At 38.6% G+C, this 25,551-nt stretch overlaps 1 protein-coding gene across 1 annotated transcript; it reads left to right on the top strand.

The window, feature by feature from the left end:
• Positions 1-398: 398 nt before the first annotated feature.
• LOC125247049 (myosin-9-like) lies at positions 399-20,960 on the top strand. The gene is made up of 8 exons (XM_048158212.1): positions 399-467; positions 1,036-1,131; positions 3,122-3,181; positions 3,337-3,906; positions 4,054-4,641; positions 15,655-17,123; positions 17,172-17,442; positions 19,028-20,960. Exons 2-8 carry the CDS (start codon positions 1,110-1,112, stop codon positions 19,972-19,974), a joined length of 3,927 nt encoding a protein of 1,308 aa, XP_048014169.1. The 5' UTR covers positions 399-467; positions 1,036-1,109; the 3' UTR covers positions 19,975-20,960.
• The last annotated feature ends 4,591 nt before the right edge of the window (positions 20,961-25,551 follow it).

Here is a 25,551-nt window from a genome sequence, read left to right as displayed (position 1 = left end):
CTGTCTCTGTGATACTGATTCAATAATTGAGTTGAATTGAGTTTTAACTTCAAATGTGACATTTGTTCAGTTTTCAATTTACCTTTTATGATTAAGTGAAAATACAATATGTATTTCTACCTTAAATTATGTATTTTAAAAAATTATATACACACCATTCAAACCACTGGGTCTGTAAGTTTTTGAAAGAAGATTCACTAAAGCTGCATTTATTTGATCAAAATACAGTAAAAAACACAAATTTAGTGAAATATTCTATAATATTCTATATTTTATGTCAAATGAAGCTCTTCAATAATCTGCTGTCTTGTGTTATTTTATAAACACACTGAGCAGAAAATCACATGTTCATGTTCCTTCCTCACATTCATTGGAAGCTTCCTGTGCAGGTAAAGGTCTGACGTCACTGACTCCGCCCACACAGGTTTCTTCCTGCTTTCATGAAGGAAACAAATCTCGACATGCAGGTATCGCGTTTACGTTAAAAACACACTTTATGGAACATAATATATGTAAATTTACAACACAACATGATGATTTTATATTAATTATGAGCGCAGTTGTAACTGTATGAACTGTAGAAGTAGATGGTTTCACTTTCATGTTTGATTAGATTATGATCAAGATTATATCTAAGATTCTGTATATTTTCAGTGCAAAATGTGGAATTGTATGCAGTTGTGATGAAGTGTGAAGGTACATATTTCATCATTATTGCATACATCTTTATTAAAATTGTACATGTTGCTAAACTAATTCCTCAAACAGCTCTTGTTTTGTAATTAAATCAAATATGTTTTGAGTAAATCAGTGTGATCAGATGCTCAGATTCACCAGCATCCAAAAACAATCATTCAGTTTTTATAAGCGCAGAGATTTATTTAATGTGTGATTTAAAGAAAACTCCCATACAGAATAGTTTTAAACAACAGCATATTAAAATATTATCATATTAAAACTAATGTTGCACTCAGTGTGATAAGATGATCTCATTAGTGTGTGTTAATGAAGTAAAACGAGTGTAATCTCTGACAGGATGATGAAGAGACAGACGTCAGGAGTCAGAGAAGATGATGGACTGAAGACTGAAGAAAGAGCACAATATCATCATGTCCAGCAGAGAGAGCAGAGGTCAGAGATTATAGATAACTGAAACTGTTAAACTACTTAGTATTGCAATTATGTGCTTCATACTTGATAAAACACTGAATATGTTTTGTTCATATAGAAAAACTGTATACATATTCATCACATGAAAGATTTAGGTTATGTTTAAAGGGTTAGTTCGCCGAAAAATGAAAATTCTGTCATTTATTTCTCACCCTCATGCCGTTTCACACCCATAAGACCTACGTTCATCTTCAGAACACAAATTAAGATATTTTAGTTGAAATCCGATGGCTCAGTGAGGCCTTCATAGGGAGCAATGACATTTCCTCTCTCAAGATCATAAAGGTACTAAAAACACATTTAAATCAGTTCATGTGAGTACAGTGGTTCAATATTAATATTATAAAGCTACGAGAATATTTTTAGTGCACCAAAAAAATAAAAAAAATAAAATAAGGACTTATTTAGTGATGGCCGATTTCAAAACACTGCTTCAGGAAGTGAATCAGTGTAGCGAATCTGCTGTTCGGAGCGCCAAAGTCACATGATTTCAGCCCAGGGGTTTGCGAGGGAAATGCAGGGGGTTCATAAGTTGATGACAAGCAACTAATTAAATTATAATAAAATTATTAAAAATCAAACAAATATGCTAAATAATATTAAAAAAAATAAATAAAAAAAAGATAAAAAATATAATTTTATTTCTTTAATTTGCATGTCATGTGACCATTCAGTTTAGCTTGGGCTGAATCAGCTGCAGGAGTCAGATTTCACCTCACTTCGCCCATTTCGCCTCACCTTTGACTGATAGGATGATGAAGGCAGATTTGGTTTCAGAGCGAAATGTAAAAGCGCCTTAAGCGAGTCTGTCATATGTTTTGTTGTGTTTTTCATTAAGAATAATAATGAATCCATCATTAAAATGCGTTCACGGGCGTTCATAACCATGGCGCGGAGCCGTTATGAATGCCCGTGCGGCCGTGAGCATTTTATTTTCACTTTTGAATTAGCGATTTAAAAGCCCCCGCCGGTGTTGTTGTTTAAACAGGTAGGGAAATTTGGTAACACTTTATTTTACAGTGTCATTGTTACATGTTACATGCAGTTACTATAGTAATAACTATATATTATGCATAATTACATGCAACTAACTCAAGGTAGTTGTCATGTAGTTACTACTCAGTACTTGTATAATGTATAATTACAGTGTAACAAAAAACACCTTAAAATAAAGTGTAACCGAAAATTTCCTCAAGTTCAAATGTGTAATTACAAAAGCAATGTAAAGTACTGATAAAAACTAAAAAAAAAAAAAAAAATCAACGTTTTTAAAGTAAACATACAAATGTTCCATTCGATTATTGAAATGTATTGAAATCGGTCATCACTAAACAAGTCGTTATTTTGTTTTTCTGCTGCACCAAAAATATTCTCGTGGCTTTATAATATTAATATTGAACCACTGTACTCACATGAACTGATTTAAATATGTTTTTAGTACATTAATGGATCTTGAGAGAGGAAATGTCATTGCTGGCTATGGAGGCCTCACTGAGCCATCGGATTTCAACTAAAATATCTTAACTTGTGTTCTGAAGATTAACGAAGGTCTTACGGGTGTGGAACGACATGAGGGTGAGTAATAAATGACAACATTTTTGGGTGAACTATCCCTTTAAGCCTCATGTTTGTTGCTATATTTGAGAAAAAAAAGGAAAAAAAAAAGACAAGGTCATCCTGCTAGAGTTGATGCTGATGACTTGTGGCTGTTTAATAAAGATAATTATACCTTGACTTTAAACCTTACAGTATTACACTGTTTGACCTGGTTTGAGTCTGATAATGCCTGTCCCTGTATTTCACTGTATTTTTACTGACACAACATCAAAAACTCCTTTAGAGAATCATTCACATCTGATTGTTTTTTTTTTTAAACTGTTGTTGTGTTTTGTAGTTATTATTAGTTATTGTCATTTTCAAGAAGCAAATGTAAGTGTTTTTGTTTCTGCAGCTGTTGTTCGCAGTTCTGCTCGCAGGAGAAGACAGAGCAAAGACAGAGACCCTCCTCTCAGTAAGTCTATAGATGAATATTGATGACCATGATGCATACAAATATAGACATTTTTGCTCCATCTAAAACTCAAATGTGGAGTTCAGTGATTTATCTGTGAAATTACAATGTTAAAGATCTTGGTGTCATAACATATTACATGTTTTGTGTTTTAGTGAGCGATCCTAGGATTGTTCTTCTGGGGAAGAGCGTGTCAGAAAACAGTGGAGTGGGAAACTTCCTGTTGGGACGAGCAGCTTTTGACAGTGAAGCTCCTCCAGATGTTGTAGAGAGAGTCGGAGGAAGATTGAAGGACAGATACATGATAGTCATCAACAGTCCTCAGCTGCTCCAGACAAACATCTCAGATCATCAGATCACACAGACAGTGAGAGAGTGTATGAATCTGTCTGATCCAGGACCTCATGTGATCGTTCTGCTCCTCAAACATGATCAGTGTTCAGCAGAAGATCAGGAGTGTGTGGAGAAGGTGCTGGACTCTTTCTCTGAGAGGGTTTATCAACACACCATGGTGCTCACCACACAAGAGCCCACTGAAACCAATGACATCCTACAGAAGATCATTCAGAAATGCTTCAACAGACACTTCAGTCTTCAGAGAAGCAGCTCTCCTGATGATCTTCTGCAGATGTTTGAGGACATTGTGAAAATGAATGATGGACGACACCTGGATTGTGCTGAAGCTTCACAGTATTTCACAATGGAGCAACAGGACACAGAAAGATGTGAGTGTGATGATGTTTGATGTTTCTAGTGATAAATGAACAGTTTTTAAATGTTCTTCTTTTGTCAGTTTCAGAGGGGGTGAAGTTTAGTCTGGTGAGAGTGATGGGATGTTTATAATGGTCTTTTACATGTTCTTCTTTTGTCAGTTTCAGAGGGTGTGAAGCTGAATATGGTTGTGTGTGGGAGTGAAGGGACATTAAAATCCTCCATATCAGAGCAGATCCTGAGAGATGTGGATCTTCATGGACGTCAGATCAGTCTGGTGGATCTTCCAGCTCTGTTCAACACTCGTCTCTCAGAGGAGGAAGTGATGTGTCAGACTCTTCACTGTGTGTCTCTCTGTGATCCTGGAGTTCATGTTTTCCTCCTCATTATTCCTGATGCTCCACTCAATAATGAAGATAAAGCAGAAATGGAGGAGATCCAGACGATCTTCAGCTCAAGAATCAACAAACACATGATGATCCTCATAATGCAGAATTCAGAGCATCAGACAGCAGAACTCGATGAAGAAACACAGTCTGTCATTGAGAGATTTGGAGGTCGACATCATTTCTTTGGTCCCAACACACAAGTGTCCACATTGATGGAGAACATTGAGAAGATGCTGGAAGAAAACAGAGGAGAGTTTTTCTCCACAGAGACATTTCTGGAGGTGCAGATGAAAAAACTCATGAATTATGAAGAGATGAAAAAGAAAATTCATTCACTGGAGACACATTTACTGTCACAAGGTAATGACCAGAAAAATTAGTCTGAAACTGTATAGCATGAAAAGTGACAAAAAAAAAGTTTGTAAAAGAGGTGCAAAACAAATCACAATTATGAAAACAAAATGGCAAGACAAGTCAGACGAAAACGGAAAAGGTACAGTAGGTAAATGTCAATCAAGACATTTAGAAAGTACAGTGCGCTGCGGTAGTAGTTTTAAAGTTTTAAAAAATGTAAATGTAAATCTTAAAAATGTAAATAAAAGTGCCTAACGGGTACTAGACTTACTATACATACTATACATAATAATCATATATAATAATAAACAACCCGGTCTGAGAAAGCGTGAGAGTGGTGTAAAGAGTAAGATGATCAAATATAGCCTTTAATGCGAGCATCTCCCTTTTCCTGATTCCATTTTTATTGATCATATAATTTCTTATAGTGAGTTTCATTGGTGAAATAGAGAAAAACTTGTTATTAACATTATTAAAAATGTAATTAAGGGATCAAACAATAACAATCTTTATTTCAGATAAAATAGAAAATACCACACTAATTCAAAAAGTCAATCACATTCACGCCCACACACACGCACACGCACACATTTTACCAATCCATAATTGGGGTTGGCCTCATTTGTCCAGGAAACACAGCGATCACAGTTTACACTCCTGAACCCAGCGGGCCACCTCAGCCAACATTCCCTGCCAGTGGCACCGCTGGCATACCAACTCAAGAGTACGTTCAAAACCTCGATGTCCATGTTGGTGATATAACTGTGTTAATACCTCGGGCTGCAATACTGTTGGCAACACTAACTGAAGCACCACTTCCCCTCCATCGGGACACCGAACCTTATGATACAAAAGGCCCTCTTGCTCTACTAATCGTTGTCACTGGCTTAGGCAAGGGTTGCAGCTCATGGGGCCCTGGACATCACCCCTGCTGCTAGAACCTCAGGGCTCCCCGTATAACTAAATCTTTCCCATGCCGGTTCTGTAGCCACAGCATGCCTCAGCAGCTCTAGTACTGCCACTCTCAATAGATCATTCCCCACAAATGGATGTCCTGCACAGTGTAACCGTGACAGTGCATCTGCCATTTAATTTCCAAAAACTCAAATCGCATGGGGCTGTACGTAGCAGAGTTATGCTTAGCCGGCCTAACTGTGAAGCTACTGTGAAGCTTCAGCACAATCCAGCTGTCGTCCATCATTCATTTTCACAATGTCCTCAAACCGGGGTATCACGAACCGCACTTAGGAACTACACTACCACACAATTCAATATCTAACTTGATATACCAAATATATAGGATTTCAAGCCCATTGCTCGCAGTTGTAGCCAATGACACAATTGCATGCGATCCTGGCCCCATGGCTCAAACCTCAAATAAAACTGCTCTCTGTAATGGTTGACACCGTGGAACCAGTATTTCTCAAACAGAATACTGGAACACCCCGAATATTAACAACAAGATGAGGACATGAGGAGGCCAAATGGGATACAGACTCGTCACCATTTAAAACCTGGGAGCCATGCGTACCACATACAGAGCTGTGGCTCTCCCATAAAAAACTCCTCATTCCACACTAAAAAATAAACTCACATAACCTTACAAAATGCAAACAATGCAATATGATCATGGTTGAATCCCCTTACCTCTTGGGCATTCACATGGCACGTTGGAAATGTGGTCTCTCCATCTGGTGATAAACAGATACGCATGACGTCGGTACGGTCGCTAAAAAATATTGGACCATACTTTCTGCAAAAATGATTGCAGAAAAAAAGTAACTAAAGGCCAGAAATCAATTTCAGTTGTTGAGTTTAATTTTTCATAGAACATGTTTAATATTTATCATTGTCATCCTTAAATCAGTCCCGTGCTTCGACATGTTGTCACAGACACACCAGGCTCTTAACTCAGCCAGTCACATCGCACTCCCTCTCCTGAGTATTAACCAGCAACATCTGACACTCATCAGCAGTCATCACCACCGCAGCATAAAAGACACTTCAGAGCACTCAGTCACTGTCCGGTCTCGTTAAGACATACTTCCTGTTAAGCTTACTTTAAGGACTACTTACCTGTCTCCATTGTCTTCCAAGATCCCTCGTGTTCTCTGTGTCTTCAGTGAGTTTCTCCATGAGTCAACTGTTCCACATCTGCTCGCATCATCAACCTGGAGTGAAGATCAAGACAAGTATCATTGCCTTGATAGCCATCTGCTAAGAACTTTATCTGTATTCACTTACCTGCACTCTGCTTTAACTCTCTGGTTGTTCAATAAACATCATATGTGTCAACCTGTGTCTCCGTCCCCTTCTATGTGTAACATAAGACCGGACCAACACCGTCAAACAACCAAGTTGAGTCACCCGGATCCATTTCAAGACCTGGTCGATGCACTTTGTCGCACGCTAACCAGCACTTCCACCCCTGCACCTCCAGCGACCACTTTCGCATTCACCACTGCTTCTCCTGCACCCATTGCTACCGCCAGTCTCATGGCCAAACCGGCGCCCTTCTCTGGCTCGGCGGAGGACTGCAACGGATTCATTCTGCAGTTTTCACTAGTCCTGGAGATGCAACCGCACTTGTATCCCGACAATAATTCCAAGGTGGCTTTTATAATATCTCAACTCGATGGAAAAGCGCTTCACTGGGCGGAGCCGCTTTGGACATTGAAAAGTCCTGTTGTACAGTCTTTGTCAAGCTTCATTTCACACTTCAAGGAAGTGTTCAGAAAACCAGCGTGGGATTCAATGATCGGTGAGAGATTATGTAAACTAAAGCAAGGTGCTATGTCTGTTTCTGATTATGCTCTACAGTTTCGTATTCTTGCTGCTGCAAATGGTTGGAATGAACAAGCTTTGATCACAACCTATCATCAGGGGCTCGATCCACGTGTGCAGTTGCATCTCGCTGCATATGAGGATTCCATCGGGCTCGAAAAATTCATCCAACTGTCGATCAGATTCGCCACTTGTATGCAGCTGTGTCTCGAAGAGCACCAGGGCCAGTTGCTATTTCCATTCGTAATCCATCAGCCCTCCAGAACCAGCCAAGCAGCTGGTTCTGGAGCAAGTTGAAAATTCACGTCATACATCTGTTGAGCGACAGTGGAGGCTGACTCAGAATCTTTGCATATACTGTGGCCGTGCTGGCCATTGCATCTTTGAATAAGATGAAACCACTCATGATTGTTGTAACCCTTACTGTGGCTAAATTATGTCTTCCAGTCACTGCGCTCCTCGATTCTGGGTCAGCTGGAAACTTCATCTCCGGAGCCCTCTGTCGCCAGCTCAAACTCAAAGTCAGTCCAACACTGAAAATATACCAAATCCAATCAGTAACTGGAAAACCCCTCCGTCAATTTCATCACTGTGTAGGACCTCTTCATCTGTAAACTGATATTCTTCACAAGGAGGAATTCCGTCTGCAGGTTCTGGAGGAGTCAACGGCTGACGTGATTTTAGGGTGCCTATGGCTCAAGCAGCACGACCCCATCATCTCGTGGCGGACAGGAGAGATCCTGAAGTGGGGTAACAAATGTTTCCATGAATGTTTTCCTGAGTTCGCTGTACCAAGCCTTCCAAGTTCCGAAGAATTCCAAGTCTGTACTCCTGAGTTTCCAGTTTCATGACATCCAAGCTCCAATGATATCCAAGTCTGTGCTACTTCCGTGGAAAGTCCACTAGATAAACGTTATTCCCACTTCAGTGATGTCTTCTGTCCGAAGAAAGCCTCCAAGCTGCCTTCTCATCGGCCATGCGACTGTGCCATCGACCTTATCCCAGGTGAGCCAGTACCCAGAGGAAAGATATACTCACTGTCAATCCCTGAGAAGACGGCCATGGAGGAGTACATCAACAAGGCATTATCACAAGGCTACATCCACCCGTCTACTTCCCCTGCTGCTTCCAGCTTCCTTTCGTGGCGAAGAAGGACGGAGGCTTGTGGCCTTGTATAGATTACAGAGCCTTAATCAAGATCACCATCAAATTCAGGTACCCACTTCCTCTCATCCCAGCAGCATTGGAACAACTACGCGGCGCCACTGTGTTCACTAAGTTGGACCTCCGCAGCGCCTACAATCTCGTCAGAATACGTCAGGGGGACGAGTGGAAGACAGCCTTTGTGACACCTACTGGCCACTACGAGTATCTTGTCATGTCATATAAACTGGTCAACACCCCCTCCGTATTCCAACATTTCATGCACGAGGTGCTCCGGGAGTTCCTGCACAAGTTTGTCCTGGTCTACATTGACGATATTTTAATATACTCCTGGAGCATGTCCGACCATCGCCGCCACGTTGCGGAGGTCCTCCAATGCCTGAGGGCTCACCATCTGTTTCTCAAAGCCGAGAAGTGTACCTTCCACCAGCCCTCAGTGCAGTTCCTGGGTTATATCATAGATCGCAGTGGCGTCTACATGGATGAGAGGAAGGTAACTGCTGTAACAAACTGGCCCATTCCCACATCCATGAAAGAATTGCAAAGGTTCCTGGGTTTTGCAAACTTTTACCAAAGATTCGTCAAGGGTTACAGTTCCATCACCAGTTCACTCACCAGTCTGTTAAAAAACAAGCCCAAGTCTCTGTCCTGGACTCCAGCTGCCACGGAGGCCTTCGACACTCTCAAGACAGCCTTTTCGACTACTCCCCTCCTGGCCCATCCTGATCCAGACCTCCCATTCATCGTTGAGGTGGACGCCTCCACCACAGGAGTGGGAGCGGTATTGTCACAGCAGCAGGTGAATCCACCTATGCTCCATCCATGTGCTATCTTCTCTCACAAGCTCAACCCCGCAAAGGTAAACTACGACATCGGGAACCGGGAGCTTCTTGGCCATCAAGCTTGCCTTGGAGGAGTGGAGGCACTGGCTTGAAGGAGCTAAACACCCATTCATAGTTCTGACAGATCATAAAAACCTTGAGTATTTACGTGATGCCAAAAGATTAAATCCCCACCAAGCTCGATGGGCTCTATTCTTCACAAGGTTCGAGTTCACCATCTCTTATCTCCCTGGGTCAAAGAATGTAAAAGCAGACGCTCTGTCACGTATCTACAGTCCTGAAGAAAATCTCAAAGATCCAGAACCAATCATTCCTGAGAAACTCTTTGTAAGCCCCATCACTTGGTCTGCAAAATGCTCCCCGAGCCAAGTGCCTCCACCTACACCCCGCCGGGTTGCCCCCAGGGATTGCAGCACAACCAATGGACACGGCTCACTCCCCTCATTAACTCCACGCACACTTCACTGGGCACTGGCCACCCATGGGTCAATGAAACCCTTTTGCTGCTTAAACAGCGCTTCTGGTGGCCCAACATGGCATCTGACGTCAGGAGGTACGTACAGGGGTGGACATCTTCCCTCCGGGAAACTTCAACCTCTGCCCATTCCAAATCGCCCATGGTCACACCTAGGAGTTGATTTTATAACGGATCTTCCATTCTCCAATGGTTGCACCTGCGACTAATTCCCTTGCCTGGATTACCAACAGCTATGGATACAGCGGAGCTCATGTTTAACCATGTATTCAGATATTATGGACTACCTGAAGATATTGTATCTGACCATGGTACACAATTCACCTCCGGAGTATGGAAAGCCTTCTACAAGCTCCTAAGTGTGACCGTAAGCCTCTCCTCTGGCTACCATCCCCAGACGAACAGGCAGACGGAGAGGAAGATTCAGGAGATTGGCCGTTTCCTACATACCTTCTGTCACGGCCACCAGGACTCCTGGAACCAGTTTCTGGGTTGGGCCGAGTACGCCCAGAACTCCCTCAATCAGTCCACCACTGGTCTCACCCCGTTTCAATGCATACTCGGTTTCCAACCCCCACTGTTTCCCTGGGATGGGGAACCATCGGACATCCCTGCAGTAGATTACTGGTTCCGGGAGAGTGAGTCTGGGACTCAGCTCATCTCCAACTCCAGGGGGCACTACGCAGGCGCAGGACGACAGCCGACCTTTGGCGCTCCCAAGCACCCGATTACCAGCCAGGGCAGAAGGTCTGGCTGTTGACCCGGGATATCAGGATGCACCTACCCTGTAGGAAGCTGAGTCCTAGGTTCATTGGCCCCTTCACCATCACTCGGAGGATCAACCCTGTCACCTATCACCTGCAACTCCTTCCTGAGTATAAAATTCACCCAGTTTTCCACATTTCCCTGTTAAAACCTCACCATCCGAAGCCAAAGAACCCCCCCCCTTCCGCTAATTGTGAACGAAGGGACGGCTTACACCGTAAACGACATCTTGGACTCCCAACGTTGTGGTGGACACCTGGAGTACCTGGTCGACTGGGAAGGATACGTCCCGAAGAGCGGTCATGGGTCCCCAGAAATGATATTCTAGATCCCAGTCTCCTCGATGAATTCCATGCCAGACATACTAATCGCCCTGCTCCACGCGGCCGAGGTCGACCACCACGATGTCGGGGTCCACGATCCTCAGGAGCGGACCGTGGAGAGAGGGATAATGTCACAGACACGCCAGGCTCTTCACTCAGCCAATCACATCGCACTCCCTCTCCTGAGTATTAACCAGCAACACCTGACACTCATCAGCAGTCATCACCACCGCAGCATAAAAGACACTTTAGAGCACTCAGTCACTGTTCAGTCTCGTTAAGACATACTTCCTGTTATGCTTACCTTACGGACTACTTACCTGTCTCCATTGTCTTCCAAGATCCCTCGTGTTCTCTGTGTCTTCAGTGAGTTTCTCCGTGAGTCATCTGTTCCACGTCTGCCCGCGTCATCATTAACCTGGAGTGAAGATCAAGACAAGTATCACTGCCTTCATAGCCATCTGCTAAGAACTTTATCTGTATTCACTTACCTGCACTGTGCTTTAACTCTCTGGTTGTCCACTTTTACTTGTGTGTCCAGAAACAAATTTATGTGCATTTTATTTTGTGACTTCACCAGAATTAATAAAGAGTCTCTGCAAGACACTGAAGCGTTCGTTCGTGTGACTGCATGAGCCACTGATAATGGCAGCATCGAACACTCAGCATGATTTCAGAAACAATACATTCCAGCACCAGATCACCTTTATTTAACAAATTAATTATAAGAATGCTTTGCTAGTCAACTTGAGATTGACTTTCATTTTTATTAAAGGTCCCGTTCTTAGTGATCCCATGTTTCAAACTTTAGTTAGTGTGTAATGTTGTTGTCAGAGTATAAATAAAATCTGTAATATTTTAAAGCTCAAAGTTCAATGCCAAGCGAGATATTTTATTTAACAGAAGTCGCCTACATCAAACGGCCAGTTTGGACTACATCCCTTTAATGACGTCACTAAAACAGTTTTTTGACTAACCTCCGGCCACAGGAATACACAAGAGTTGCGTTTGTAGAGTGTGTTTGTCGCCATATCGTCGAAACGCTGTTATTTTCATCCCGCAGTCCAATCACCGGGTCTGATTCCGGCTCAAATTGATAGGGTAAAATTAAAGACATGTTTACAATAACACTGAGCGCATGCATCTCCACGTTATGGTAAGAGGCGTGACCTTTCCGGGCAAGGAGCACTAAGCTGCTGTCGAATCACAACACAGGAACCGCTGGCACAATCAGAACTCGTTACGTATTTCTGAAGGAGGGACTTCATAGAACAAGGAAGTCATCAGCCCGTTTTTATGACAGTGGAAACAGTAAGTAAATTATGTGAAAAATACTGTGTTTTTTTTACACGTGAAACATGAACACATGTTATATTGCACACTATAAACACAATCAAAGCTTCAAAAAACCACGAAAAACGGGACCTTTAAGTGCATATGTGCCACAAGTAGTGATGGGCAGATCGAGGCTTCGTGAAACACTGAAGCAGTTGAATCAAACGTGCCGTCATGTGACGAGGCTTCGAAACAATCTGACACTGGTCTCCACGGTGACCCCTAGTGTTCAGAACAGTGTAAATGCAACAAAACTCAGGCCAAACATGCATTATAAATACCCTTTTACAAATTTATTGCAAAAGATTTATTGAAGGTAAAATCAATCAAATGCAATTAACTAAACTAATAAGATTAAATATAGTGTCTGTATAATGTGTTCTTTTATCAATTTTCAAGGCTTGTTTCTCTATTCCATGGCTCAAGCTAAACAGGCAAATAAGAGATTAATAACTACCATTATACATTTTAATTATTCTAATGTCAAATTAAAACATTTACAAATGTATAAAACTGATCAGAGATCAGGTAAAACCATAGGGTAAAGCCAATAGACACAATAGTGAATCTACAGGTCCTTCTCAAAAAATTAGCATATTGTGATAAAGTTCATTATTTTCCATAATGTAATGATAAAAATTAAACTTTCATATATTTTAGATTCATTGCACACCAACTGAATTATTTCAGGTCTTTTATTGTTTTAATACTGATGATTTTGGCATACAGCTCAAGAAAACCCAAAATTCCTATCTCAAAAAATTAGCATATCATGAAAAGGTTCTCTAAACGAGCTATTAACCTAATCATCTGAATCAACTAATTAACTCTAAACACCTGCAAAAGATTCCTGAGGCTTTTAAAAACTCCCAGCCTGGTTCATTACTCAAACCGCAATCAAGTGCCTGACCTGGGCTACAGAGAAGCAGCACTGGACTGTTGCTCAGTGGTCCAAAGTACTTTTTTCGGATGAAAGCAAATTTTGCATGTCATTCGGAAATCAAGGTGCCAGAGTCTGGAGGAAGACTGGGGAGAAGGAAATGCCAAAATGCCTGAAGTCCAGTGTCAAGTACCCACAGTCAGTGATGGTCTGGGGTGCCATGTCAGCTGCTGGTGTTGGTCCACTGTGTTTTATCAAGGGCAGGGTCAATGCAGCTAGCTATCAGGAGATTTTGGAGCACTTCATGCTTCCATCTGCTGAAAAGCTTTATGGAGATGAAGATTTTGTTTTTTCAGCACGACCTGGCACCTGCTCACAGTGCCAAAACCACTGGTAAATGGTTTACTGACCATGGTATTACTGTGCTCAATTGGCCTGCCAACTCTCCTGACCTGAACCCCATAGAGAATCTGTGGGATATTGTGAAGAGAAAGTTGAGAGACGCAAGACCCAACACTCTGGATGAGCTTAAGGCCGCTATCGAAGCATCCTGGGCCTCCATAACACCTCAGCAGTGCCACAGGCTGATTGCCTCCATGCCACGCCGCATTGAAGCAGTCATTTCTGCAAAAGGATTCCCGACCAAGTATTGAGTGCATAACTGAACATAATTATTTGAAGGTTGACTTTTTTTGTATTAAAAACACTTTTCTTTTATTGGTCGGATGAAATATGCTAATTTTTTGAGTTTTCATGAGCTGTATGCCAAAATCATCAGTATTAAAACAATAAAAGACCTGAAATATTTCAGTTGGTGTGCAATGAATCTAAAATATATGAAAGTTTAATTTTTATCATTACATTATGGAAAATAATGAACTTTATCACAATATGCTAATTTTTTGAGAAGGACCTGTACATGATTCATGGGTTCACATTATCATCGCCCTCTGCTGGTGAACCATTGAAATTTCGAAATGTTTTGAAACAGTGATGACGTAATGAAGCCTCGTTTACTAAAATCACGAGACTTTGGTAGTTTGATATATGCTCCGAATCACCAATTCGAAACAAAAGATTCATGAAGCTTCGGAGCTTCATTGTGTTTTCTGATTTGATATTTTGTTTTTAGACTTGCCATTGTGTTTATAATTTGTTTTGTTTTTGAATTTGTTAATTTGTTTTCATAATTGTAATTTGTTTTGCACTTCTCGGCCACCGTAAGTTTTATAGTTTTTTATGCAGTTGATTTTTTTTTTCATTATTAATATTCTAAAGTTCTAAAATTCAAAATTAAGAAATGTTAAAGTTCAAAACTCCAACATTCCATTTGTACAAAAACAAAGGTTAAAGGTGCCCTAGAATGCATTTTCACAAGATGTAATATAAGTCTAAGGTGTCCCCTGAATGTGTCTGTGAAGTTTCAGCTCAAAATACCCCATAGATTTTATTTTATTCAATTTTTTAACTCTCTATTTTGGAGCATAATTATAAATGCGCCGATTCAGCGCGTGTCTCCTTTAAATTCTCGCGCTCCCCGCCCCCAAGCTCACAACTCTATAATACATTGCATAAACAAAGTTCACACAGCTAATATAACCCTCAAAATGGATCTTTACAAAGTGTTCATCATGCAGCATATCAGATCATGTAAGTATGGTATTTATTTGGATAATTACATTTGATTCTGAATGAGTTTGATAATGCTCCATGGCTAACGGGGCTAAAGCTAACATTACACACTGTTGGAGAGATTTATAAAGAATGAAGTTGTGTTTATGAATTATACAGACTGCAAGTGTTTAAAAATGAAAATAACGATGGGTCTGGTCTCCGTGAATACAGTAAGAAACAATGGTAACTTTAACCACAGTACAGTAGCAACATGCTAACGAAACATTTAGAAAGACAATTTACAAATATCACTAAAAATATCATGATATCATGGCTCATGTCAGTTATTATTGCTCCATCTGCCATTTTTCACTGTTGTTCTTACTTGCTTACCTAGTCTGATGATTCAGCTGTGCTGCTCCAGATGTTAATACTGGCTTGTCTAATGCCTTGAACGTGGGCTGGCATATGCAAATATTGGGGTCATACATATTAATGATCCTGACTGTTACGTAACAGTCGGTGTTATGTTGAGATTCGCCTGTTCTTCAGAGGTCTTTTAAACAAATTAGATTTATATAAGAAGGTGGAAACAATGGAGTTTGAGACTCACTGTATGTCATTTCCATGTACAGAACTCTAATTATTCAACTATGCCAAGGTAAATTCAATTTTCAATTCTAGGGCACCTTTAAGCATTAATGCATTTCAGAGTTTGTATAAATATAACAAAGAACTGATTTAACATCAAAATAATGATATGTGAAAAGTGGCTCATATTTATCTTGTCACTTGAATTAATGATTTGTTCCATTTTTAATCTTGAATATAATTCAGGTTCAGCAGAGAGTGAAGATGAAGTGAGGATTGTGCTGCTGGGAAAAACTGGAGTAGGAAAAAGTGCAACTGGAAACACAATCTTAGGAAGAAACACTTTTAAAGCACAAGCATCTTTTGAATCAGTGACTAAAGAGAGTCGGAGAGAAACATCTGAAATCAACGGCCGACACGTTACTGTGATCGACACTCCAGGACTGTTTGATACTGAACTGAGTAATGAGGAGATCCAGAGAGAAATCAGCCACTGCATCTCCATGATCCTGCCTGGACCACATGTGTTTCTCCTACTGATTCCACTGGGACGATTCACTAAAGAAGAGGAAAAATCAGTGAAGATCATCCAAGAGACGTTTGGTGAGAAATCTTTAATGTTCACCATGGTGCTCTTCACCAGAGGAGACGATCTCAAGGACCAAACTATTGATCAGTGTTTGGGAAAACCTGGATCTCCTTTGATGAACCTGATTGAAGCGTGTGGAAACAGATTCCATGTGTTCAATAATAATCAGACTGGAGACCGAACACAGGTGTCTGATCTACTGGAGAAGATAGACAACATGGTGACAGCGAACGGAGGGAGTTTCTACTCATGTAAGATGTTCAGAGAGATGGAGAGAGAAAAACAAGAACAACAGATGAAGATCCTGATGGATAGAGTCAGAGAAAGAGAAGATGAGATGAACAAACACAAAGAAGAGATGAGACAAGAACGAGAGAAACTTACAAATAAAATTGAGCAACTGAAGCAAGAAAAAGAGAAAAGAAAAACAGAAAAAGAAAAACTTCAGATCAAATATGACACAGAAATAGAAAGACTGATGAACATAATAGAGAATGAGAGGAAGAAAAGAGAAGATGAATTTACTGAAAGAGAAGAACAATATAAAACACTACTGAAAGAGAAAGAAGAACTGATGAAGAAACATGAAGAAGAGAAAGAGAGAATGAAGATGATGATGGAGGAAGAACGACAGAATGATGACAAAGAGAGGAAGAGCAGAGAAGAAGAACACAAGAGAGAAATAAGAGAACAAGAGAAACATCAGAGAGAGATACGAGATGAGATGAGACGAGAACGAGAGACTTTTAAACATGAAATAGAGAAAATGAAGAAAGAAAAGGAAAACCTTCAGATGGAAATAGACAGACTGATGAACAGAATAGAGAGTGAAAGACAGAATCATGAAACAGAGAGAACGGAAAGAGATGCAAGAGAAGAGAGTTATAAAACACTAATGAAAGAGAAAGAAGAGAGTGAGGAAAAGATTTGTGAGGAGATGAAGAGAGAACAAGAGACAATTAAACATGAAATGGAAGAAATGAGGCAAGAAAAGGAGAAAATAAAAACAGAAAAAGACCATCTTCAGATGGAAATAGACAGAATGATGAACATAATAGAGAATCATGAAACTGAAAGAAAGAGAAGAGAAGAAGAGTTTGAGAGAGAAGAACAATATAAAAAAGAAGTAAAAGAGAAAGAAGAACTGATGAAGAAACATGAAGAAGAGAAAGAGAGAATGAAGATGATGATGGATGAAGAACGACAGAATGATGACAAAGAGAGAAAGAGAAGAGAAGAAGAATTCAGAGAGAGAGAAGAACGATATAAGAGAATAATTAAAGACAGAGAGGAAAGAGAGAATGAAATTATTGAACAGATGAAACTGGAACGAATGCAGTGGGAGAAACAGAAACAAGAGGAAAGACAGAAAAGAGAAGAAGAGAAGAAGAAACAAGAAGAAGAACATAAATCTGAACAAAGTCCAGTTAGTGATCAGAGGAAGAGTAAGTTGAACTTTAAATTCTGTGAAACATAAATCATATTCAAATTCACTTCAGCTGTTTTCAGTGTTTCAATAGTTCTGCTCTGATTCTGATTTACAATCATCTACTGCAACATTATAGTGTGAAGAACGCTTCTGTACCTCGACACACACTGTATGACACAAATCAAACTGAATAACCTTACAGACTGACTTTAATTTATGATGATCTAAAATGCTGGGTCTTGTTCACTAACTGTGTGTATGAACAATCGTGATCCTCATTATAAATGTGTGTAGGCTTTGCACAGATTTGATCTTACTGTGTGCATATGCCAAAATCCATGGCAACATTAAAATACATGTTCAAATGTTAATTTTAAGGGTCTGATGTACAACCTTTCCTTGTGGTAATGCTTGGAGTAATGCAGGTGTTTGGAAATCTAACTCTTGCCACTCAACATTCTTGAGTAAAGGATGTGGACACTGACATAAACTATTCAGCTGCTCACAATTTCAAGATCATCTTTTATAAATTTCACATCTGAAAGAGAGGTGTACATATGATTTCTCTCCATACGTTTGGTCTCTGATTCACACGTATGTACAGTTGAGAAATTATCGTAAGATCAAATTCAGCATAGACCAGAGAAAATATTTATATATTTAATTTCAGTCATTTCCTTGTAGTGAAAGTAATTACTCTATATTCTAGTGTTAATTGTTAAGTGTGTAGTAATTGTCTAGTGTTTCTTGTATTACATGTTTGTTTTTAAATGACATTTTACACTATATAAACTATATATAAAACAGTCATGTCATACTTAAAGGGTCCACTATCAGAGAACAGATCTATCTTGCTATAACATGTCAAAGAAAACTGAACCAAACCCTATTAACCTAATGCTTTTAAACCTAACCTGCAACATTTTATAAATAAATCCCCATGATTCATCAGTAAGTTTTGCTCTGAAAGGGTTAGTAAGTTTATAAGTTTGGTCAGTTTTCTTTCACATGTTGTTTTATAGCCTGATATATCTGTTCTCTGGACCCTTTCCAAAGTATGTCATGAATGTTTGTAGTTTATATACTATAAAGTGTCTATTAAAAACAAACATAATATTAGAAACACTATACTTCACTACATGGAAATGACTGTAATTAAATATATAAATGTAAATCTTTTCTCTGGTATCTTTGCAGCTTTTACATATGCTGAATATGTGTAACTTCTCTGTTTTTTTTTTTTTTTTTGGCTGAATTATAATGATTTACTAATTCGAAATGTAAACACCCAGCAAACAAGCCTGCACTTTTACGGCTAGCAAGAGCCCCCAGTGGGGTGCCAGCACAGGGCCCCTGAGAATTTGCTCATTGGTAAAACATTGGCCCCTTAGCGCTGGCTCTGCAAAGCCTCACTTAGCCATTTGACAACAAGAAGAGAGGACATACTGAACAAGTTCAAATGCTGCTTTTTAAAATACTTAATAATATTCAACAGAATCTTTTATAGCAATATCAAACAAATAAACTGAACATTTTTAATAACTGTCCTTTGCAGTGAGTGGGTTAAACATTTTATTATTTTCTGTTTCTTTGTGATGTAGAAGAAGAACCAGAGATACTGAAGTCACATAGAAAAATCCCAGAATCACAGAGAAAAGACATTGAACCAGACGCTTCTGCTGACAGTCCCTCATCCAGACGGATTGTTCTTCTAGGTCAAACTGGTGTTGGGAAGAGTGCATCTGGAAACACAATACTGGGACAGAAAGAGTTTAAATCTGAGAGGGGTACAATTTCAGTAACCTGTGAATGTTCAAAGCAGCATGTTGTTGTTTCAGGCAGATCTGTGTCTGTAGTTGATACTCCTGGATTATTTCACACAGAGATGAATCCTGAAGAGTTAATGACAGAGATAGGGAGAAGTGTTTATTTATCCAGTCCTGGACCTCACGCTTTTCTCATTGTGTTTCATGTGAATAATAGATGCATTGAACATGAGCAGCAGATTATTCAGATGATTGAGATGTTGTTTGGTCAGGAGGTGTTAAAATACTCCATCATTCTCCTCAATTATGGAGATTGGCTAGAAGGTGAGACAGTAGAGGAACTCTTTGAGCAGAACAGTGGTTTAAGAGATCTAGTTGATCATTGTGGAGGCAGAGTTCACGTCTTCAACAATAAAGATCTGAATAACAGAGAGCAGGTGAATGATCTACTGCAGAAGATTGACACAATGATAGAGCAGAATGGAGGAGGACACTACAGTAATGAGATGTATGAAGATGCTCTGAGAAAAAGACGAGAGGAAGAAGAGAGGAGGAAGAGAGAGGAAGAGCAGATAAAACAACAAGTGGAGAAACAAATGCAAGAGGTGATTGAGAGAGTGAGAAAAGAGACAGAGGAGAGAATCAGAGCAGAGCGTGAATCTGATAGATCTGAACTAGAAAGACTTAAAGCAGAGAGACAGAGAGATGAAGAGGAAAGAAAACAGAGGGAGAAACAACAAGAGGAGAGAAAACAAAAAAATCAGAATTGTGTCTGTAGTTGATTCTGACGGATCTGACAGAGATAATGAGGAGTGTGTATTTATCCTATCCTGAACTGCTCACTTTACTCATTGTGTTTAATGTAAATTAAACAGAGCAGGAAAAGAGAAGATTACTCAAATGATTGAAGAGGATCTGAAGAACGGTTAAGGTGCTTATGTGAATATGTGACTGAAAGAAAGCAAATCTATAAATGTTCTGCTGAGATACAACTCGTTTATTTGGCTGTACAGTTGATGGAGATCTATAAATCATTTCTAGGATTATCTACACAGTTAACATAGTGATACTTGTCCACTAGATGCCTATCTTCAGTATAGGTATCTTACCTGTAGCCGTAAGAAGTGTAAATAGATTCACTGGGGGACTTTTTCAACCTTTGAGATGTTTTTTTTTTTTTTTTTTTTTTTTTTTTTTTAATATAACTTATAATACAATAACATGACACATTGTGTTTCATCCAAACAATAAGTTTTCATGAGTATCAAAACAGACACATGAAATGTCAATTGTGTTGTTCACCTGTATATGGTATATGTTCATTCAACAGAATCTCATCTTGTAGATTATTACCAGTGTAATTTTGTTCAGTTCTGTCAATTTGAGTCATTTTCCTTTCCATCCTGCTCACTGCTGTTTTTCTCCATCTTTTTCTGTGTTCATGTAGAGTTGTACTAAACTTTGACCAGTGGATCCATGTTGTTCAGGTAGCAATTTTTGAAAAATTTAAAGAGTAGATCTAAGATGATGTACATATACATATTAATTAATTTGTTCACTTGTTTATTTATTTATTTTCTTAATTATTTTTGCTATGCCTTTATAATGTATGTACTTTATACCTTGTAAATGCACAGTGCTGCTACACATCTGTTTGTTGTTGTCTGATTTCTTTGTACTGTTAGTTGTGTGTTCCTATACTGCTAAGCCGCGCAATGGGAAATGGGAAGTGGGAAGTATTGTGGAATGTTATGTTTAGTTTTGTTGGTTTTCTTTGTATATATGTCATAAATACCTATAAATAAAGTACTCAAAAAAAAAAAAAAAACTGATAATTTACTCACCCTCATGTCATCCAAGATGTTCATGTCTTTCTTTCGTCAGGCGAAAAGAAATTAAGTTTTTGATGAAAACATTCCAGGATTTTTCTCCATATAGTGGACTTCACTGGGGTTCATCGGGTTGAAGGTCCAAATGTTTCATTGCAGCTTCAAAGAACTCTACATGATCCCAGACAAGGAATAAGAGTCTTATCTAGAGAAACAATTTTCTTAAAAAAAATTCTATACTTTTTAACCACAAATGCTCATCTTGCACTACTCTGCAATCCAGCAGAAAGGTAGGTGGGAGTACTGCGGTAAAGCGAAAAACTACTAAATCCTCTCTGTCTTGCCTGCAACTAGTACAAAATGCTATTACTGGAACCAGAAAGAGGGAACATACAGCTATGGAAAAAATTAAGAGACCACTCCAAGTTCAGAAATCAATGTTAAGTGGTCTCTTAATTTTTTCCATAGCTGTATCTTGGCTGTCTTGGTTTCACTTCATTAACTGCCGGTTGAATATCGTGTGAAATTTAAAGTTTTATTATGTTTATAAGGGGTTAAATGGCCAGGCTCCACAATACATTACTGATCTCCTCCTCCACCTCCTTCTTTATTTGTTTTAAACAGCAGACTTAAATTTGCAGCAAAGCATAAAAGGTTGTCAGTCGTATGGTTCAGAAAGCATGTATTTACACAAGACACTCATGAATAAAGCATAAAGTAGACCCAGACCAAATCTATTTTTTTTTAACATTTAACAGCCATAATTTGAAACGTGTCTCAACTTACACACAGAGAGTTCTTTTCAATTACATGCTCAATTAATTAAGTTTCCATTTTGCTCACATAATTTTTGCAACATAAAAGGCTGTCAATCACATTTGATTGTCTTTCATCATGTTTTATGTAATAAATTAAAATCAGGAAAATTCATTATTATAGTTTGATTAGAGTCTCATGTATGGAGTAATTGTTTGTCTCTAATATTGTCAAAAAATAAAAAACTATAGCCTCAAAAATTTTCCCCAAAAGAACAATATTAATGTCATTCATCTCTACTTATGTTTCAACAGGAGGAGAGAAAATCTCAAATTTACAACTACAATATGCATATTATTTATATACAGTATGTTATGATACTGATGTGTGTTTATGTGGTCAGTGTATGATTTGTGATAAATTATCATCTGTTCAAGATTACATGCTTCATCTGAAGGCTGCGCTCCTCTATAACACACATTATTAGATTATCAGACACATTCATAATACAGTAATATAATAATTTGTCTAGTTCCCAAAACACTTTTTAATATCTACCATTATCTTCTGTTGTTGTTCTGTTCTCAGATGAGCTTCAAAACCTGCAAAAGAGAAACTTCATAATCAATTCAATTAAGAGAAATATACAAAATGTAGAAAAACAGTATTTTAAACTTCAGTTTCTCTTTCATTCAATTCATTCTAGTGAAATAAAATGTAAAAAAGAAAACAAATGTCAAAAAAGTCTGTCAGATATTTAAAAAAATCAAGTGAAATGTTTGCATATTTACACTGTAAATAACATTACATCACTTTTTGCATAGAATTACAAAACACTCTTTCATAAAACAGAAAGTGTAATATTCTCCAGAAATGTCCATATTTATTCCAGCAGCACTGAGAAACTCTTCCTCCCACAGCTACTTTAGTTTCATGACAACATGAGATCCCTCATTCAGCTCTTCTACACTGTTTTCTCTCTCTCACTGCGTTTGTTTTTATAACACACTGACTATACACAGAAAGATGATGAGGATGATGTATTTCACTGCCCTGCAAATGTCAATCAATGTTATTAAATCTGCTATTAGAATTATTTTAGCTTGTCTTCCTCATGTCTTGTAATAAATACTCACTGTAATGTCGATCTTCAGACACATAAACCGTCTTTACTAGTTAAACTCTTCTGAATAATCACAGATTCATAAACTCTTTAGATGTTATCGGCTCAACCACACACCAGGGGAAAGAGCTCAGAATTTACTGAAAACAAGAGATGGTTTAAATCACAAACAAAAAATTCAGAGAACAGTGTCTGTGTGTGTGTGTGTGTGTGATGACCATAATGATGGCTTGATATTTACCTGTACACACATGAATAAACAGAAGACATCGATATGGAGGACACATCAAAACCCAAGAACCCAGGCCTGTATGTTCATGTGTGTTCACACCGAGAGAGTTAAATTAACACTGAAACAGTGCTGAAGTTACTGAGAAAATAAAGTGATGATTGAGTATTAATAATAAACACTTATTATCATCATTATTATTATTATTATTATTATGAATGATTATTTAGCAATCCTGCTTTTCCAAACTTCAAAACCAATGCAGTACAATTTTGTACTGACTCTTTAGATCAATACTTTTCAAAAACTGTTGAACTTTACATTCGGATAGCCATAACAGGGTCATTGAGAAAATGGCCATGGCCAAATGTACCCAAAAGCTTATAAATCCTAAAAACATGTGTCAGCCTAGATCCTAACACCAAAGATGGCAGATCTTAAAATGCTTGAACCCTTGTAATTGCTGCTTGCAGCTATATTTTGTATGTCTTTTTAAAACACACCTGATTCAGATCATATTAGGAAACAGATACATGAACATGAACTTGTCAGAAAAAGAGAGAGAACATGCACCACGTACTTCCAGAACTGGACCAGTAATATCTGTTTAATTGTGAAATTGTGCTTGCGCCAATCCTGGGTTTTAGGTAACATGAAAGTAACTTGGCTTTTAGCAGTGATCATTGCCATGGTAACTTACGCTCCACGGCTAATCTGCTCCGGAGCAGGTTATGTTCTGGGTTAGAGATCTCAAACCGAAACTGGACCAATCAGATGTAAGCTATGTGACACTGACACACCCAACACAATAAAGTCACTCCCCCAGTTTCTCTTCCTCCAAATTAAAGGTCACTATATAGTAAAAAAATATTTAACAATGAAATTGTCTGGCTTTAATGATAATTACTTAGAATTATTTTATGATTTCTATAATAATTCAATGATATATATTATTATTAATCCATTACACAAGCGATTTTAGTTTAACAGTTATTTAGTTTCAATGAGTATTAATATATACAGATCACATGTAATATGTAATATAAGCTGTAAATAAACTTTAATATGACTACATTTGACCTTACATGTCTCTATCACTATATATTATCAACTATATAAACTAACTTCTCAAGTTTCACTTGCACAGAGCAAGATCATTTATTTTATTTGTCCTCTTTCACAGACAAGTATTTTCTTCAATGTAAATGCATTTAAAATCTTCATATTCTCCAATCCCTTAATCTTCAGCAAAAGAGTTTTGAATCACACTGGCTCTCTCGCAAGAAGTGAATCAAAGTTTCTCTCTGTTGTAAGGCATCATGGGTAAAGCATGGCGTCCAATCCTGCTCCTGGAGGACTCTGTCATGTAGAGTTTAGCTTTAACCCCCAGGCATGTGTTGTAAGGCATGTGATTGGCTGTTAACCACTGATGTCATTCATTCATTCATGTGCACATGCTCCACAAACTCAGGATCAAAGCCTGAGTTGACAGAGAAAGTTGATGATCAACATCATGGTACCTACCAGCCAGACTGGAGTGGTTTGGTTTTGTCAACTCGAAACTAATCCTATAATCCTGAGTTTGTTCAGCTACCATCATGGTACAGGCCCCTGAAGCAGCTAATCAAGGTCTAATTATAGTCATATATAGAAACTTCCAGACAGGCGTGTTGAAGCAAGCTGGAGCTAAACTCTCCAGGACTGAGTTTAGACACCTCTAAATTCAACAAACCCTCTACTACAGCCAACATTTGAAGAATATATAGAATGATTATTCTGTAGTTTCCCGTGTTAAGCAGTTAAATTTAAAATAATTGAATATAAAATTGTTTTTCAGATTTTGTGATTGTTTTCAAATCATAAAGATGATTGTCAGCAATAAATCAATGCTTCCTTTTTATTAATATTATCGTTTTATTCTTTCATTTCTGTTTAATGGGGTTTTATTTGATTGAAATGTCTTGCTGCCAAAATGAGAAAAGGTTTAAACATTGAAAACATGTTTATGAAAACACACTGGACCGGTGGAGGTGCGTCTGGCAGAAACTCGCTTGAGTGCTTCTAATTACACCAGGGTTAGGTACAGAGTGAAAATCACATCATAAACTGGAAGGTTTGTTTCTATGTTCATTTACTACATGCCTCTGATCTGTACTCATCTCCATCACACACTTTCTCTTGTCTTCCACAGAGAGACAAAACTTGTGAATTTAAAAATGAATGATCATTTCTTTTTTTACTGGCTGATAATTACTTATAATTAATATAGATATGAGAGTATGATTTCAGAGAGATTTGACACGTCTTACTGAAGAGATCATGATCTTAAAGGATTAGTTCACTACAGAATGAAGTTATTGAGAAAATGAAGTGATGATTGAGCATTAATGATGAACATGTGAAAACTAAATTAGGATTCTTA

Source organism: Megalobrama amblycephala, linkage group LG15 (assembly GCF_018812025.1).
Source record: "Megalobrama amblycephala isolate DHTTF-2021 linkage group LG15, ASM1881202v1, whole genome shotgun sequence".
Lineage (NCBI taxonomy): Eukaryota > Metazoa > Chordata > Actinopteri > Cypriniformes > Xenocyprididae > Megalobrama > Megalobrama amblycephala.
This window is presented reverse-complemented; position numbering and strand designations above follow the sequence as displayed.

Excerpts from the sequence above, each read along its gene's own strand:
- LOC125247049 (XM_048158212.1), top strand. The coding sequence starts at position 1,110 with ATGTCCAGCAGAGAGAGCAGAG. Across the intron at positions 1,132-3,121 it reads GTCCAGCAGAGAGAGCAGAG|CTGTTGTTCGCAGTTCTGCT; the intron begins GTCAGAGATTAT and ends TTGTTTCTGCAG. Across the intron at positions 17,124-17,171 it reads AAGAACAATATAAAAAAGAA|AGAATGAAGATGATGATGGA; the intron begins GTAAAAGAGAAA and ends GAAGAGAAAGAG.